This window comes from Oxyura jamaicensis, chromosome 20 (genome assembly GCF_011077185.1).
Source record: "Oxyura jamaicensis isolate SHBP4307 breed ruddy duck chromosome 20, BPBGC_Ojam_1.0, whole genome shotgun sequence".
Classification (NCBI taxonomy): Eukaryota; Metazoa; Chordata; class Aves; order Anseriformes; family Anatidae; genus Oxyura; species Oxyura jamaicensis.
The window spans coordinates 1,273,869-1,292,426 of NC_048912.1; the positions used below are offsets into that span (position 1 = coordinate 1,273,869).

General features: G+C 38.6%; 1 protein-coding gene across 6 annotated transcripts in view; it reads left to right on the plus strand.

Annotated features, from left to right (window-relative positions):
• Window positions 1-18,558, plus strand: part of PHF20 (PHD finger protein 20) — a 96,431-nt gene that overhangs the window by 29,459 nt on the left and 48,414 nt on the right. For all 6 annotated transcript variants that reach the window (XM_035343981.1, XM_035343979.1, XM_035343978.1 and 3 more), the window contains 3 exons: window positions 439-615; window positions 1,388-1,558; window positions 9,477-9,755. In XM_035343981.1, coding sequence (XP_035199872.1) covers window positions 439-615; window positions 1,388-1,558; window positions 9,477-9,755 — 627 coding nt within the window. The remainder of the gene's footprint in view (window positions 1-438; window positions 616-1,387; window positions 1,559-9,476; window positions 9,756-18,558) is intronic.

Sequence of the window (18,558 nt, forward strand, 5' to 3'; positions counted from 1 at the left end):
TTCCCTTCCTTAGGACCAGAAGGCATTAAAACTTGAGTGCACGTATGTTACTATTTTAGGATCAAAGTTGCTTGTGTCTGAATTGTCATATCTAACTTCTGGTATTACTTATATTTGTGGGATGGTTGCTTTTTAAAGTAATGTTTTATCAGTAAGATAGTGATTGTTATCTTAAATTTGTTAACAAAAGAAAATGTTAAGAGATGTACAAAATAGTCTTTTCCCTGGATTCCACGCTTCTTTTTTTTATAACTGTTGATATCATTGTAGCTTTTGTGGAGAGGCCTAATCACTAGGGCTATTTAGTTTTTGCTGTTAAACAGAATCATTAAAAACAATTCAAAACCCTCACTGTGAGGGAAATGAACTTCCGAGTTGGCTACTGAGCTGTTCAGTAATCCTATGCCTTCATAGCACCATGAAACTTCTCTTTTCTAGCTCAGGAAAAATTGAAGAACTCTTCAGATAACCATGAAAAAGATCAGATCAGGAGGCGGTCTTCAAGACTCTCATCCAGTGTTAGCCATGAGATTTTAAACACAGATCATGTCACAACTTCAACAGAAGTTCAGCCTTTGAAAGATGCAATATCTAACCCAAAGGAGCCTGAGAAGGGTAAGCAGTTTCCTAGTATACGCTGGATTTCTATGGTATAGAAGTCTTCTAGTTGCAAGCACTAGCTTACACTCGCATAACCAGCAGACCACGTAATCGGCATTTAAAACCTGATTTGAGTAGCAGTGCAGAGTAAACTCAAGGAAAGCTTATTTTAATCTCTACTGCCTTCGTTGTTTTTGTTTCTGATTCCCTGTCCATCAGTAACCCTAGCACTTACCTTGTGTGTAGGGTGCTTTTCCAGATCCTTGGCTGCCTTGTGAGGGAGAGCTCCACAGGTTGACAGAACACTTACATGAAAAGTTTTGAAGAGATGCAGGTTTTGCTTGCAAAAGTGAAGTAATTACGAAGTTTTAACATTCTTTTGATTGGAGAAGTAATTTAATTGCTAAACTTAAAAGTTTAATCGTCTTGAACAATAAAAACACCAACCAAGATGCTTTTATTCTTGGACTGGTTAGAAGTAATACTTCATTTTTCTATCTTGTCCTTTACTGCCTTTCTCTTTCAGGGAAAGTTCTGACAATGGTATGAGTAGACCTATCCCATTTCTCTGTAATGACCTAGTAGTCTGTTTTTTTAAGCAGCTTTTGAATTTAGAGGGTAGATGTAAGTGGTTGTGTTGTAAAAGCTTAATTTTGTGTTAATAAAACAGCAGTCTGATCATGGGTGGTTGTTTCTGTACTGTAATATGATGAACACACATTGTTCCAAAATATGCTTTTGTGTGCATTTTACTCAGTTTACTTTTTTTTTTTCCCCTTCCTTCTAGTCCAGTTAGATGTTCCTGTTGAATCTGACCAAAGTTTCAGTGAACAAGCATCTCCTGGAAACACATCACATAGCACAGTACTCAGTACAGATGCTAATTTGCAAGAAGAAAAAGTTGAAGACACTGAGTCTTCCTCTGCTGCTGTCAGAACTCAAGAACCTTCTGCTACAGGTTCAAATTTTGATTTTGTGTTATAATACTAATGCTTTTCTTAAGTCAACTAATGGCATGTCCTTCATGCTTTTGAGTGTGACTAACAAATGATACATTTGTGTAATGCTAGCCATGGGGGGAAAATGTTTAATTTTACTCCTTATGCACTCAATTTTTATCTCTTGTGAAAGCTTTGGAGGTTGATAGGAATATTCCAAAAAGCAGAAATCATACTTCTTAAATGACTGGGTGTAATATTTCTAACATGTGAACGGTGACATTAATAGCAATGCTTGTTTTCAGGATGTATTTGTCATTCAGGGTTAGGTCATAGTTGAAAGATTGGGTTGTTATTGCTGTGCTGTGGGTATATCAGAGCACTGACGTTGGGAAATCTCAGTTGTGCAATTCTATGCAGTCATGTTTTGGCCTTTGTTACACTTAAACCCTAGAATATTCAGAGTTTTTAGTGCAAATGTATATGAAACAGTTCAAACACTTAAATCTTTCTCAATATGCAAATTCTATTATTTTATCTTAGAAGTGTACTTTCTTTTTCAAATTGAAAGTTCCTATACAGGCAGTAGACTAAGCCCAAATACAATGTGTCCTGTGATTATTTCATGGAGCTTCAATGTTCTTATCTGCAGCTAATTGGGGAAACCTGAACTACAAATTCAGTAGTTTACGCTCTATCAAGAAAGCTTTAAATTAAATGGACCAGAGCACTTAGAGGAATTTAGAGTTGCCTAGCATTGCTAGAACAACCTCTGTGCTAGCTTTCACCCAGTTTGTTCTTCCAGACTTCCTCTCCTGCTTGCACATCCTGTTTCACCCACCCTGTACAAATGTGTACAGCTGAAACTGTACAAATGAAATGCCCTCTGTTTGCCACTGATAACAATTGCATGTGCATGGGTAGTTCATGGGTTGTCTTGTAATATTTAAGTCTTAAAGCTCTTTTGATCTTTGTTCTCTTAAACAGTCTGATACATACATACACCTTTTTTCTAACTATGGTATATTCAGCATCTTTTCAGTTGGTATGTGTTGGACGTGATCATTTTACTTCGTGCCATAATGTGTAATCACAGAGCTTTGGGGTTAGCGGTCAAATACTAGTTTAAAAATGTTTGCCTTTTGCAAGGGCTTGTATTTCCTGACTTCAGTACTCATGTATCTTTTCAAGGAGTTTCACAGTATCTTAGCTTCAAGTAACTACAAAGTCAAAGTAGTATTAAAATTTGTACTAGTGTACATGAACTGGGCTCTAGTTGTAGCTGTATGCTTGTTTTCAGGGATGGCTTCTTGAAAAAAAAAAAAAGACTTTTGGGATCTGTAATTCATCTGTATGTAAGGTTACAGCAAATAAAATACGTCTAGGAAATGTGAAAGAACAAAAAGACTAAGACTTTGTATTAAAATATTCTGTATGTATTTGGTGCTGATTGGGGAATCTCTTCCCCTTTGAACAAACTTTAAGGAATTGATTGACAAACTTAGGGACTCAAGGAAAAAAACTGGTGTTTTAGTTTGACTTTCATACTTATGTTCAGCTTGAAATCACAGATGCAGTTTATGGTCATCTTAATATATATTTCCCCTTGAACTTGCATACTATAAGTTGAGGTGAGATGCTGTGTTTTGTTGGGGAGAAGGTGGGGAAAATAATTTATTTGTACATTTGAGAAGTAGTGATACTTCTCAGTCTTAGTTTTTGCTTTTGGGGAGCTTAACTCTGGCCCCAGATAAATGGGGTAGGACTCCAGTATAATACTGATGTGCAACTGAACTATTGAGAATTCAAGAAACTGTGGTCCCTTTGGCTATCTTGTGCCGTTACTACTTTGGTTTTCCCTTTGGTTTTGTATTGTATTACTGAGCACTTTGTCTTAAATGGATGAGAATATCAATTACAATTTCAGTGTAATTCACACTGACGTGGTTCATGGGATGTGGGCATCTTCTGAGCTAACTTTATTGGATACAAGGAGTAAAGCTGTGGTAACAACTTTCAGTTTGCTTCAGTACCCAGAGTCTCCAGTATTGCACTCTTGACATTCACACTTCTGTAAGTACTTGAACTAACTTGAATCCAGCTCACTCAAGAACATGTGCTCGCATTGAATTGTTGCCTGAAGTTCAGGAGTGATGGCGGTGTCTGAAACTCCACGTTTCTGAACATGGGTTTTGTTTCATTTAATTAAAGCCACGTCGCTTAACATTTGAAGTGCCAGATGTGTGGGTGGGCACCCAGATGTGCCAATCAAGAGTTTTATTGGAGAAACTTCTTAGGGATGTGGAGTGAGAATTGTCTAGGGTGCCTTTGAGTAAAGACTGTAAGTTGTCATAAAAGAAAAAAATCATAGGTTTCTATATTTAACCAACATTAAAAACTGTTACTAGAGTAAGTGGTTTGTTAATCAGTGGTTTTAAAATCTGTAGATCCTATCAGGGTAGATCTGTTGTTAAAGATTAGAATTTTGTTATCCTGTATTTCGTGCTTACTTGTGGCATCGTGTTTGTATACTCCACTGTAGATGACCTGCCTGATAAGGAACAGTAGTGCTCCAAACACTAATAATTGAATGTCAGGCAGTTTATGTTCTCATACTGGCGAGTGTATTCAAGAGTTTTGGGGTTTGGAAAGAGAAGTGTTCTGTCAGAACAACTGATACAGGTGGAAAAAAACAGGCATTTGTTATGTACAGGGTTCTCATACAAAAAAAAAAAAGTATAGGAGTTAAGGTGAAAGATAACTTTTATTTAGAATAGTGCAACCTTGTAACCCAGTACTAACTTTGTCTGTGGGCTTCAATTCTAATCACTTGATGGGAACTCATCCTCTTTTTGTAGGAAAATACTACAAAATATAAAATTAATAACCCTCCTTTTCTTCAGTGTGTGGTGTTAGTTTTGTTTTGGCACGGGTGAGTGATGGACCCCAGTAGTACTGGTTTTAACATGCACAATGTACAAGAAGAACAAGGTTGATATCATCTTAATATCAGCAGTTTTTAAGGGCAAAAGTGCTATTTAAGAGTGCTCAATTACTGGTCAGTAGATGATTCAAAGCTTACAGCAGTTGCAGTCAGCTGTGACAGCAGATGCAATTGGGAATGCTTACATGCTCGTTATCTTATAAAAGGTACTGTGTTCTAGAAGGCAATATGGCATTTGGTCAAAACTTAATTTCCTTTTTTGGAATTTTCATCAAAATCCTCATTACGTTAATTATATGTAGTAGAGGATTAAAAAAAAGCAAAACAACATTCTGCTGTTTTTTGGCTCCCCTAGCGTTTAGGGATTACAACTGGTGATTTAGGTTTTTGCTAAATCAAGTCATGCTTCAAATAACGGGGTGAGGCTGTTGGCAAATTGTTACAGCCAGTATTAATTCAGATTTAATTAATTCAGATACATGAAGCTCTACTTCATGTTGGTGTGGCTTTACTCTCAACAATGACTTTGACTTTAAAGGGGAGCTCCCTTTTTTTTCCACAAATCTGCTATCGTGTTTGTGTTTTCAGAACTTGAGATGACTTTGTTTGCATAGACATGCATCCCAAGGATTCAATTTACCTTGTACTCACCTTGTGTTTTTCTAATTTTGTCACTTTTAGCATGAGGTTTCAGTTAATGTAGAAGCAGCAAATATTTGTATCTGCTTAGAGAGGGCAGCTGCATGTCCTGCAGCTCACCTAGGTAGGCCCATATTCCTTCAAGGTTGTGTAAAACTTTCATTGTGAACATAAAGATGGAATGTATATGGAAGTCCATCAACCTTGTTAACTTAAACTTTCTTACAGCTAGACACAGTGATCTGGAAACAATGTTAAAGGCTTCACTTGCACTTTGAGACGTTTAAGTTCACCTACCTACTAGCCCCGCTGAACGCCTATTGAGGTTTGCATATTGAGTAGTATGTCAGGCACTTGCCAAGCTCTTTGTGCATTGTAGACATCCCTATTTTTATTGTTATGAATTCAGTGCTGACACAGGGAGAACATGGTAAGATGAAATAGTCTTAAGTAGTTCTTCCAATGTCAAATAATGTTTCAGGCTCAAAAACCAGAACTTTGTGAATGCATAATGAACTGTGATTATTGATGCTCTGTATTTTATTACACCCAGCATTTGCCTTCTGTAGCTGAATGGTTGCTGGATGCGCTGAAGGTGCTTAATGCTGTTCTTCCCTAAAGTAAGGTGAGAAGAGCAATCAGGCAAGGTACTCTTTGTTTCACAGTTGAGGTCTTGGAAGACAGGCTTTGGGAAAACTAAGGAAGAAGCATAGTTCGAGTGCTAAAATGGTGAGCAGGAACACTTGAACTGAAGGAGAACAACAGAAAGTTTCAGAAGAAATAAGCAGTGCTAAAGAGGAAGTCAGAGCAGTGGTGTAAAGAGGTCCAAGGCATGGTGTAAGGAGTGCCAGCTGGGCTAGGGGTAAGGCTGTAATTAAAATCTGAACTGTTGTGGGACTAGATGTATTCCTAAAAGAACTCCCAAGTGGTTCATGCGATTGAGGCTGACTGCACTGAACTGACCGACAACAGTAGGCCTAACAAGCCAACTTCACGTTTTTATGACAGATGGAAAAGTCAGAGGCAAGTTTTTTTTCATCACAACACAGAATCACTGGTGCAGTTACCTACAGAATACATAAAATTTTCATCTGCAGTTCGAGAAGGGTAACAGTAACAAACTGAAGAATCATGAAAATACCAGATGGAAGAAACTTAAGTTTAACAGCAGGTGAAGGAGTAATTTCCTTTTCTCTTAATATTTCTTTGGAGAGCTGGAGACAGAGACTAGAAGTCTCATCACTTTAAAAAGCAATTCTAATGACTAGAAACTGCAGTGAAGGCAAGCTTATAACTGAGAGGGAAAAAAGCTCTTAACTATTCAGTGCACCACTGGCGTTTTGGGATGGCTTACCACTGCCTTGCAGAAGATTCTCAAAGACTAGTAGACCTTAAATCCAGATTCTGGGCTGCTGCCACACATTGCTATCCCATCAAGAGTCAATTCAAACAAGGAATTTGGGGGGAGGTAGTGGGGAGAAATCTTCTGTGGAATTAAGCTTCTACATGGTGACACTTTACAGTAAACTTACTGTTAAATTTCCCTTAAAGCTTGTGTCCTTTGGATAATACAGTGCACTGAGAAGTGAGGTAGGCTGCTGAGTTGAATGCTGAAAGGATGTTTTTGTCTCTGCAGTGAAGAGACTGTTTGTTTGATCTTGAGTTTGTGTGATTAATAGTGTAGTATTTAATTGAGTACCAGGTAAAGATTTTTTAACTCTGTTTATAAGCACAGAAGAAATAGCGGGTGGGAGGCTTATCATTAAGATTTCTTTGTAGTCAGAGGAAACATACATTCGCCTTACCCACCAACCCCCTCTGGATAGGCAAGTGCCTGAAAATTTAATGCTAATAATGCAAAACTGACCTTCTTTCAATAGAAACCAATTTTAGTGCTATGTTTAATGAGCAAAAATTGTGTAAGAACCCCTCTTTATTTGTTGGTGTGATGAAGAAACTTCAGCTGATGCTTAGCTGGGAGTACAGCCTCCTTAAGGGTTCTCCTGGGTGGCAGAACTGTGCCTTGGTTTTGTGTGGTTTCCTGGCATCAGGGAATTCTATTGTCTTAGAAAGAAGGAAGATGCCCCCCAAATGTGACGGCAATGCTAATAATTTAAGCTTTGTTTTGAACTTTGTGTGATCGTCTGTGGTTTTCATTTCTCAGAATAGATTCCTTTCACACATTGCAGTAAGTTTTTTTTTTTCTTTCCTCCCCCCTACCCCATGTCTTTGTTACCTCCTTGTTGCTAAACTTCAGCTGACACGATCCTGTGCTCCTCTTCTAACTTTTAGCTGATCATTTAGAAGCTGTTCCCTGTGTCTGCTCAAGAATTTGTCCATCCCAATGGAAGGAAAGTGCTCCAAGCTTGGGTACAGAGCTCCTGACAGGGCCTCATCGTGACAGCTGTATGATGGTATAACAGCTTCCCTTGTCATCTTCATAATACTTGTTAAATAAATCTTTGGGCCCATTTGTCCCTTCCTGCTGTAGTTAAGTTTTCCCATCTTAATACTAATTAAGTTGAAGCAAGTTATCTTTCATTGTCCTGAATGCTGGTTTTTAGCCTTACAGTCAAGAGAACCTGTCTGCTTTCACTAAATCCACCAGCCATTTCATTAATCAGTCCCAAAATAATTTTTATTCCTTAAAAATGCAGCTTCTAATGGTGCACAGTCTATTTAGATTTTGGTATTGGCAAGCTTTGTCATTCTGCTAGGGTGATCAGTTGTCCAGGTTTGTTGCAACCTTACTACCCTCATTGCTTGAAGCAATTTCCCTGTCAGGATGTTCTTAATACAACTGTGCCAAAATTCTTTCCCATTCTTGTCAAACACCTAAAAGCTTCTTCATTTCTACCATTTTCTTCTTTCTTTTAATCAATCTCATGTGCATATATGAGTTTCTTAATCTTTCTACCTATACCAGTCTTCATAGTACTGTACCTTCTTTTTCCTCCATGAATGACTTCAACTTGTTTTTTTTTTCCCATGACATAGTATTTAAATTGAGTGCACTTCGGTTAGTTTTCTAGGGTGCTTTTTACATATCCTTTAAATACACAATTCAGTAGAATTCACCTTTTTTGTTGCAACATGCTAAAAAGTTCTGAACGATCTGTGCTCTTGTACCAAATTCTGTTGATGCTATCTATAACTCTCCCATTCAATCAGTTCCTGTGTACGTGTGCTTGTAAAAAGCTGTAACTGCTCTTGTTCATGTTTGTAATGTTTCTGGATCCTTTGTGCTCTCTTTCCAGCTACTTTTAATGTAATATCTTGGTACGCAACATGTTAATGAAAACTTTTGGGTTGTATCACTGTTGCTAGGTCTGGGTGTTGTCTTTAAATGCTTCTTCCTTAACTCCCTGAGTTTGAGAATACTCATAAATATGGAAATAATGTTTTAGTACTGGCAAAACAAATGGAAAATTTATATTTGGAAACTTCTGTAAAAATTATACCTCCTTTCATACGATTACTTTGTTCTCTAGTTGGTGGTTTTTATTTGATGCTGTATGTATGCTACCGATGGATAATTGCCCAGATCTCTTGTACCTGTTTCCAATTTGCTGCCTCTCCTGTTTTATCATACACAGGGACTAGTGACAGTAGTCTGATTTACTGTTAGTTCACAACGTTTATGTATTTCATAGCAAAAATAGTAAGTTTCTAAAGTCTTGGGAGAAGGAACAAGAACTTAACAGGTCAAACTGAGGTATACCCTGGTTGTAAAGTAATGCTTTTCTAAGCAAATGCTTAAAACTTTCGAGTTGGAAGACTTGCCTTTTTTTAATTGTAGCTTCTAGAAGACATTTAGAAAAATGTCGTTCTGACATACTGTTTATTGTTCCATTGTTGTTGAAAGTAATCAGACTTTGGTCAGGCAAGGCATCCAGAAAGAAGATAGGAAAGTAGTTGAGCAGAAGTGTTTTCCTTGAAAAGTGCTTGCACCGAAGATGTGAACAGTTATAAACAAGTAAATAATATACTTGATAAAACGTGCGGAATGTTTTAGTCAGAATACTGAAGATTATAATTCTGTCTTATATCTGGAGTAGCACTACATACAGTGATACTAGCTGTTGGGCAAAGGACTCATAGAAGCAAAATATCTAGACAGTAAGTCATTCATAAAAACATGAACATTATGACAAATGATTTTTAGGAGCACAGTAGGGCAGAGTTTTCCCTTAAAAGCTATTGATCTTAACGGCAGATACAACATTAAAGTTTTATTTTTAGCATTTCATAGCTAACACGTTTTGAATGCATGCCCTTTTTTTTTTTTTAATTTTGGAAGCCGTTTGATAAATATAGCAAATGCATGGGGCAATTTATCTATTTTGTTCTTACAGTAACAAAACCTTTTAGGAGAGCAGATTTTCTTGCACCAAAAAAAAATGCAACTGTTGATCAAGATCACAAGTTTAAATGCAAGTTTGTGGACTGTTCAAAATCCTTCCGCAAAGCGAAGTTATTGCATTATCATATGAAATACTTTCATGGAGTGGAGAAAGCCGCAGAATCACAGCAGAGCCCGGTAAAAAGACATATTCAAACCAGAGCTTCTTTGGCTTCTGAAAGAGCTAATCAAGAAAGGTCAAAAAGAGGACGGACCTCAACTGGTTCATTGTGTAAGTATCTTGCTGATCTCTTCCTTTTCTTTTCCTTTTTTACTTATTTATTTTTACTTTTAACAGCAGCAGCAGAGAGGGGAAGCAGAAAAGAACATAAATTTATTTTCTTTCAGGCCAAAGGAGCCTCCTTACAGCTCCATCTTACGTATTTCTTTGTGGAGAAGAAGTATAATGATACCTGTAAACATCATGTCTTAATGAAGATAACCTGAAGAAATTCCCTCATCTAGAAATAGGGATCATGTACTATAATGAAGTGACTATGTAGCTTCTCTTATCTTTTTCAAAACTACAATCCATGGAGTTCCTCATCTTTTTTCTTCCATGTTTGACAAATGCCTAACTAGTGTTATTGGAAGACTTCTTTTGTCCTTTTCTGTACTAAGGCAACAGTTTGGATAATTCCATCTCTCTCTATTTCTTACTTGGTCTTCACATTTCACAAGCTGACTTCAAGAATATAGTATACTAGTGTAGGAATCTAATACCTGTCTCTGCTGGACCTATGGAGAAAAAAAAAAAAAGCCAGTCTTTAACAAGTGCAGTTGCTAGAGCTGTGCTTGAAAGATCCACATGCAACTGACAGTGGAAAGGGATAAACCTTGGGGGGGGGAGGGGGTGGAAATCAGAATTCTTCAGTTATAACTGATAACTGCTTTGCAGTTTTTAGAATTATGTTAACTTCTGCTTCACAGTTTCATTCTCTGAAGCACTTTGTTCCTGGTGTCTCAAATACTTCAGTGACAATGTGGGTGGGTGTACCTGGGAACTGCAGTGGTGGTGGTGGTGATGTGTCCAGACTTTGTTCTTGTGGGCTGCTTTCTCTTTGTACTGCAGGCCCATGAGGATTATCTCTCTTGTCTTCTGACTGAGACAGTTTTATAAAATCTGTCTTTCTCTTTGCTGAATTCCCTGGTACTTATCGATCATCTTTGCACTTGATCTTTCATTAGTATTCTGTATAATTAACGATTTCAAAATCTTGCAAGCTTTTCACTGAGTTACCAGTGTACGATAGCAGAGTATAACGTGCTTTACTTTGCTTCATGTCTGCTTTTCATAATGTGTCTGGCAAATATTTTTCATTGGAGGTGCTACTTTCTGTTCCTAACAAGATAGTGACTTAATTTACTGCTACTAAATGTAAACTTCTATGGCCCAGATGCTTCTATAATGTGAAATAACACAAAGGCATGAGATTTAATTAAGAGGCACCTTTTCTTTAAGTGTTCTTATACTTGTTTATATAATTGTTTTTATATGTGTTTATTGTACTCTGCAGCTTATACGAAACTGAATTACTGCCTAGAGAAAGGGACCTGGGACAAGTGGTTTACAGAGTATGGCCACTAACACTGCAGAGCAATCAGAGTAGGCTTCTTGCATAGAACCATAGAATGGCTTGGGTTGGAAGGGACCTTAGAGATCAACTCCAGCCCCCATACCATGGGCAGGGATGCGACCACATCAGGTTTGCCCAGGCCCCATCCAGCCTGGTCATGAGCACCTCCAGGGAAATGCATGTCAGGTGTTTTTTCATAGCAGAATGCTATTCTACTTCTTGTGGAGCTGTACAATTATTTCAGTTTGAAAAATTGTTTTCCTGTGATTGGTTTGAGTGAACTGAGTAGTGACTCAAGATCTTGACCCTCTCATTCCCTTTTCCCAGATACATCCTGTTGGTTTGATGCCACCATCTTGGCTGCACTGGTGTGGGTAATTTTTTGTGGCATTAAGATCTAATAATATTTCCTTATTAAGTCTCCACCCCTTTATTTCTTCATTTGGGACTGGATATGTGTGGTTCATAGGCATATCCCTGCAAGTAGCGCCTCGGCTGTGCTGACAGCTGGTGAGTGTGAATCAGCTCTGTGGTGGAAGATGGACAGTGGAGTCTTCAAAGTCACAGTCACCATCAGAGACTGCTGTTGTGGAGCTACTGGTTTTCCTCAATAAGGAACAGGAGTGTCATTTTTACATCACTTATGTTGTAACATGTCCGATTATTAAGTGGTGTTTTTTTTTTTTTTTTAGCTCAACTTTTTAATTCTTAATGTTCTTCCTTTGCTGGTACCAAAAATTCTGAAGTGGGATTAATGGGATTTATGGAGTCATATTGCTACATTTTGTATTCTGTTCTATTTTTGCAAGCCTCTTTCCTGTTCTTAACTGCCTGAACAGGAAGACAGCCTGCTAAGCAAGACTGTCACCTTTTTAAAAAGATGTTTTGGGATGTATTGCTTAGTGAGAGTGCAGATTTTCAAATGCATAATTAGGTATGGCACACAGTGGGATTACTTTATCATCTTTACGATCGTTTTGTGAGCATTACAACAAATTCTCCTATTCAAAGTGTGCATATTTAAAAATTATTTTACCTTTTGGTAAAAATGTCCTTTACGTAGTACTTTACTTTATTAGATTAAAAAAAGGTGGCAACTTCTAGCAGACAAGACTTCAAAAACTAGTTTTGTTATTCCAGAAGCTTGCTTTAGATACTCTTGCTTTAGAAGCTTTATTATGCTTTAATCCTTGATCCTTCTGAAGTTTCATCTTGGAGTTCTAGGAATGTTTACTGTTTCTGCTGCACACTATATGAAAATAAACAAAAAGTTAGAAGTGAATAGAAAAATACTTTTCCTGGTCCTGGAGTTCTAGGAAATGATGCAGTATTCAGAACAGTTGGAAAAACCTGTTGTAGTGCTTGAAATTAGAATTCTGACACATTGAAAAGGAGATGGATGTAAGCGGTCTTCATTGACCATACTTCGGGATGCATAAAGAACAAATGTAAGTATAAGTATTTTCTACAAAAGTAGAGACTAAAATTTTACCATTCAAACTGTTGTAAATCATGCCACTTGCTATTGGCTTCAAAATTTAAGTGAGCTAGAAAGTTTTTAATGTTGACTTGATTCAATCCAATCTTCTCCCTAAGAAGGAACTTGCCTTGGCAGTGACAAATTTGACAGATACCTTTCTAAATTCTGTAGTCAGTTTTCATAGAATCTTAGAGTATCTTGAGTTGGAAGGGAGACCCATATTGAGTTCGACTCCTTTTCTTTGAATAGAGGGGAAGGAACTACCATTGCCTAGTTGGTATTTTAGTTTTTCTTGACTTATCTGAACAAAATAAAGCAGACTTGAGTGGCTACTGGTACATTCAGGTAATACCTCTTTTTAATTTATCAGGAGATATCATTGTCATGAAAGAACTTTTTTTCCTAGCTTAGTGCTATAATACTTAACTCTGTAAGGATTGCTGCTGTCTGGCCTTTCAGGAAAGAACTTGTCTTCTGTAGAGAATAAGGCTGTTGATTTCATGCCTCCCTGGAATGTAGGAGTTGTGGGCATTTGTACCCTGAACTCCTAGGTTGCAATCTAGAACTATATAACAGCCCTTCTGTTTAAAAGGAAAAAAATTTTGGAGTTACTTGGTGATTGCTGTAGTGAAAGAAAAAAAATAGAACCACATTCCATGTTCAGACACCTTAACATAAAGTAAGTTTTGGTTTCTCTTTCTGGTCACAGCTATTTCTCTACACAATCACTTATACTTGACTATGATAAAATACGTCCTTCTTTAACATGACTTGTGCCCTACAAACATTTTATATAAATTACTTCATATGAAGGTGTCAGCGTGCTTCAGATATGTCTGACGATCCTATTGTATGTTAAGTACCTGCACAAGGTTTTTTTTTAGTGTCTGTTGTGTCCTGACTGAGGTCACTCCAAGGTATTTGGACATTCAACAAAATTCAGTTCATGACCTTGTGCCAGGGAGTGAGTTGAACAACTTTTCTTGAAGTCTGAAAGTCAACTTGTGACAAACTTGAATGCTTAAACAGCTGATACACTTTACCTCAGACCTTGGCGAGGCTTCATACTTTATACGTACTGAAGATCTGCAGGTAAATTCTATCCTTGTCAGATGTGAACAAGTAGCACAATTTGAGTGTATATGCAAGAAAATCCCACCACAACCTTCAATGAGGTGGCTGGTGTATTCATAATACTCTTAATAACCACTTAGTACTGGCCTGAGCATAACTGTTGTACTGGCAGGGACTTCATCAGCTGATAGATACCCTTACACTCCTAAGGCATAGCTCTGTTGCGGTGTCTTGCTTTGCAGTTAGAACTGCTTTTGAGAGCTCAAAAACTCCTTGCCGCACTGAGCTGCGTTTTTGGTATGTGTGTGTCTAGTCTGGCATGTTGCTACCAGTGCTGGCCCTGCTGTTCTTCTTGCCATGAGGCACAAAATAAAGCAGAGGACGAGCAATTTGTATTTTAGAGACTGTAGAAAACTTGTGTCCTGCTGAGTCTGTGAAAGGTACTTGTAGGCCCCCCCCCGCGGGAACATGAGTTTTGTCAGTGGGTTTGAGTTTTTGTACATGGTCCAGTTGTTAGAAAACTCACCTACTCAGAGTTAATGTGTCATGTTAATTGCATGAGTGTCTTAACATCAGGAATACATATAAAGAAAGAAAGGTCTTGTCTTTCATTGTGATAATGATGAGATCCTAACCGTGCATGCAGAGGGAACAGGATGGCAAACTTACTTTGCTTAAACTTAAAATATTAAATTTATCTAAGTCATCCAGTTGTGGTGACAACTGTATAGCTGTTAATGTGGACCGCTGTCACATAGCAGAGTGGTTTTCAAGGTGATCCTTTGGTGGTGGGTGCCTATTTGCTAGTAGGAAGAATGTACATGGGTGCCCTACAAACACAGGGTTTGTCACTGTCGGAGATGGTGAGGAGCTGTGTTAACCCTGATTTCTGCAGAATCGCCAGTCAGTTTTCTGTCTTATCTCAAGATACAGCATAGAGTTTGTGGAGGATGGTTGTGTCAAATTCTTTAGCTGTAAGTCAAGATAAGTGGTCTTCGTTATTGAAAGCATGAGTGGATGTTCTCAGCAAATGATTTCACAACTGTGAATGGTGGATATTATACAATAGACAACACTTGAGGAATTCAGTCTCTGCTCCCTGTGGAGGTTGAATGCTCTTCCTAAACCAGCACCTGACATCTGTTCTGTTGGACATGAAGGTGGTTGTGTTGCTTGTCAACTGACTTGTGACATGTTCAGATCTAAGTTCCTCTTAAGGCTTTACCTGGTTAGTGTTTGTGCCTTCTGCATGGCTGAGAAGATTTCATTTCTTAGGTCTATGTTTGTTTTAGTTTCTAAGATACTTCATTGCTTCCAGATCAGTTCTGCACATGGAGGAGGGTACTTCTCACAGGCTTTGGAAAGCCAAGTCTGCAGGATAAAGGCCTGAAAGAACCTGCTGGAAGAAGGCTGTGAGCAGTCATAAGCAAGCCTGTCTGTTGTTTTTTTGTTTGTTTTCTTTTAATGAATTTATCTCCAGTTCCTGTTTCTGTTATTTAGGTTCATCTCAACTAGAAATTCACCTGCTGGTGTTCCATTTCAGTGTCATGGTTCAAGAAATGTTCAGCTATTCAGTACCCTTGTTCTGTGTCAGGGAGCTTTTGTGCTCTATTTGTAGAGAATCATATAATTCTAATAATTACGTATATTCTGAATCATAGAGGGGTTAAAGCATACTGCTGCCATCCAGCAGGACCTCGACAAGCTGGAGAGAGTTGGGTGGGGAGAAACTTCATGAAATATAACAAGGGCAAGCATAGAGTCCTGGCAAGAACAACCCCGGACACCAGTGTAAGTTGGGGACTGCCCTGCTAGAGAGCAGTGAAGGGGAGAGGAACCTGGGGGTCCTGGTGGACAGCCAGATGACCATGAGCCAGCACTGTGTCCTTGTGGCCAAGAAGGCCGGTGGCATCCTGGGGTGTATCAGAAGGGCTGTGGTTAGTAGGTCGACAGAGGTTCTCCTCCCCCTCTACTCGGCCCTGGTGAGACCACATCTGGAATATTGCGTCCAGTTCCGGGCCCCTCAGTTCAAGGACAGGGAACTGCTTGAAAACTGCTTGAAGGACAGAAAACTGCTTGCCCAGTGCAGAGCCATGAGGATGATTAAGGGAGTGAAGCATCTCCCTTACGGGGAGAGGCCGATGGAGCTGGGTCTCTTTAGCTTGGAGGAGACTGAGGGGCGACCTTATTGACGTTTATAAATATGTAAAGAGTGAGTGTCAGGAGGATGGAGCAAGGCTCTTCTCAGTAACATCCAATGATAAGGTGGGGCAATGGGTGCAAGCTGGAACATAAGAGATTCCACTTAAATATGAGACTAAACTTTTTCACATTGAGGGTGACAGAGCACTGGAACAGGCTGCCCGGGGGCGTTGTGGAGTCTCCTCTGAAGACTTTGAAAACCCGCCTGGACATGTTTCTGTGTGACCTGATCTAGGTGTTCCTGCTCCAGCAGGGGATTGGACTAGGTGATCTTTCAAGGTCCCTTCCAATCCCTAGCATTCTGTGAATATTTACTTTGATTTTGGTCAAGTTGAGCATTATCAGGAATGTGTGGAAGTTGTAGCTTAGATTATACTTGTGTCCTAAGGATAAAGTGCAGGTGTCTTCAAGGCAGTTTTTCTAAAGCTGCACAGGCAGCTTTAGGAAATGCAATGTCACTGGAGCACCTGCCTAGGGTCTTTATGAGCATTGTTCTGCTTTTACTAGAGACTTACAGTATAGACATGGGTTGTTTCTTGGTAGTTTCAGCTGACTGATTACAGAGATGAATGCTTGATGGAGAAGTTAGCAGCAACAAAACTACAAGGCGTGGTGTGTGCAAATATGGTGTTTTTGCTTTTCTCTGTTGGCTTTTCTTGAAATTGCACATCAGGAATTCCTGTGGTGGGGAGGAGACAGGAGAGTAGGAAGCCTTTTAGGAGAGTAAAGGTTGACTCAGAGAGGAAGGAGTGTAAAAGCATATGGCACGCTGCTGGCAGTGCTAAAGCAGAAATCCTGAGGTTGGGGAATGTGTGGGTTTTAATGGCACGTTCATAAATGCAAGTTCTTAGTTGTGGTTGTTACGGTAAGTAATTGCTTTTCATTCTTTTGGTGGCTAATTTAAAAATTGGCCTGCCTCACAGAAGTATACTTAAAAATGCTGTTTTGGGATGATTTAAAATACTACAACCAGAAAGATTACAAATTTGGGTCTTCATGGCACAAGTTTAATCTTTACATTCCCGAACGTTTAGGATGACTTTCCATATTTTTAATCTTCTTTTCAATTTCAGTCACAACTCCTGACGTGGATTTCAGTGTACTCAGCAGTCTTGGACCCTCTACACTTTTCTATTGATGGAACAAAAAGTATTTCAAAGTTAACATGTTCGTTGATAACTGTTTTTGAAGAAAAATGCACCTGGCATATGATAGGGTGCCTTTGGACTACCCCAAAAGAGTGTTCATGGTAGCTGAAAAATGTTACAGGAATAGATTAACTTTTGTGTGTTAAAAGATGCAATAGTCTTGGCAAAAATCTTAAATTTTCACTCTTACAAAGCTAGAAAACACAATATTCTTTTGTTCCCTCAAGAGTCTGTGTATGCAGATCTCAGCCCACAGGAAGCCTTTTTGTGGGATCAAGGTGGCCACAGAATTCTTCAGATGTTAATTTATGAAATTGAGGTTAGCTCCTGGGAGAAAGGAAAGTTATGAGGCCTAAATGAAGGTCACCTGTCTTTTTTCCTATTATTTTTTTTTTAAGTTCCCTGAGATGCTGTTCTATAAATATTTTTGGAACTTAAAGCAGGCAGAATGGTAGATATGCAGGAATGCTTCTCTGGCTTGTTTGTGTGTCTTGTCAGTGTCTACTGCCACAAATCTTTTGCCTTTCAGAAAGCTTGCTAGGATTGCGTTGTTCCCAAACAGATTATAAGATACCATAATCTTATTTTTCAGCTACTGTGTAGCATGGGAAAAAAAGTTTTTTGTTTGAACTGATGACTTATTCAATTCACTGTTTGCGAAGGTTTGCAGAAGTGATTTCTGTTAGTGAGAAGTCATGCAAAAATAGACCTGTATTTGAACAACAACAACAAAAAAACTTATTCCTGCAAGAGAAGTTGGTCCTGTTGAAAATGGAAAGCTCTATGTATTACTGTGGTATCTTCAAGGAGTATCTTCTGGATACTCAAGGAGTATCTTCAAGGAGAATTCTCCATGGAAGAAACGTTCTACATCCTACAGTCTCGTAGCTCTTTTGAGTTTAATAACCATCCAAGGAAAGGCAACAGGGAGTTGCCTTACTGGACAGAAGTCACCTTCATGACAGTCTTGTGGAGGAAACTCGGAATCTCTCTTTTCTGTCTTCTATTGTAGCTGATATAAAGCACTAAGGTAAATGACTGAAAGGTAACTAGCTGGTTATTAAAATTAAGATCACCACCTTCTCTTTTTTTCTGAAGTTTTAGTGTAGCTTCATTAAAAGTTACATTAACTTAAAAGTTACATGTTTGGGAGGAGGACCAGGGAGAAAGCCATCTGACAGCCTCAGGTTTTGCTGGATATTTGCTGATTCCTTCAGCCTGAAGAGATCCACTTGATTCTGAAAGGGACATGATGAGATGTCTTCATGTGCCTCATAGCTCCAACTTGAAATGTTGGTCAGGCCAGAGTACTTGATTCCACTTCTCTGAAGTATGCTGAACTTGGACTCTTTTCTTCTGTCTTCAGTCATTTCAACTCCTGCTCACAGCTATTTAGAGAGGCTTCCAAGTGAAAAACCTATTGACATGCAAGTCTTCAGACAGGACAGAAGTTGCCTTTAGTATCCAATTTGAGATGCTTATGATGATAGAATTATACATGCTTGATGAAAATCAGCATTCTGTCAGCTTAGCTACTGGTTCTGATTGACAAAG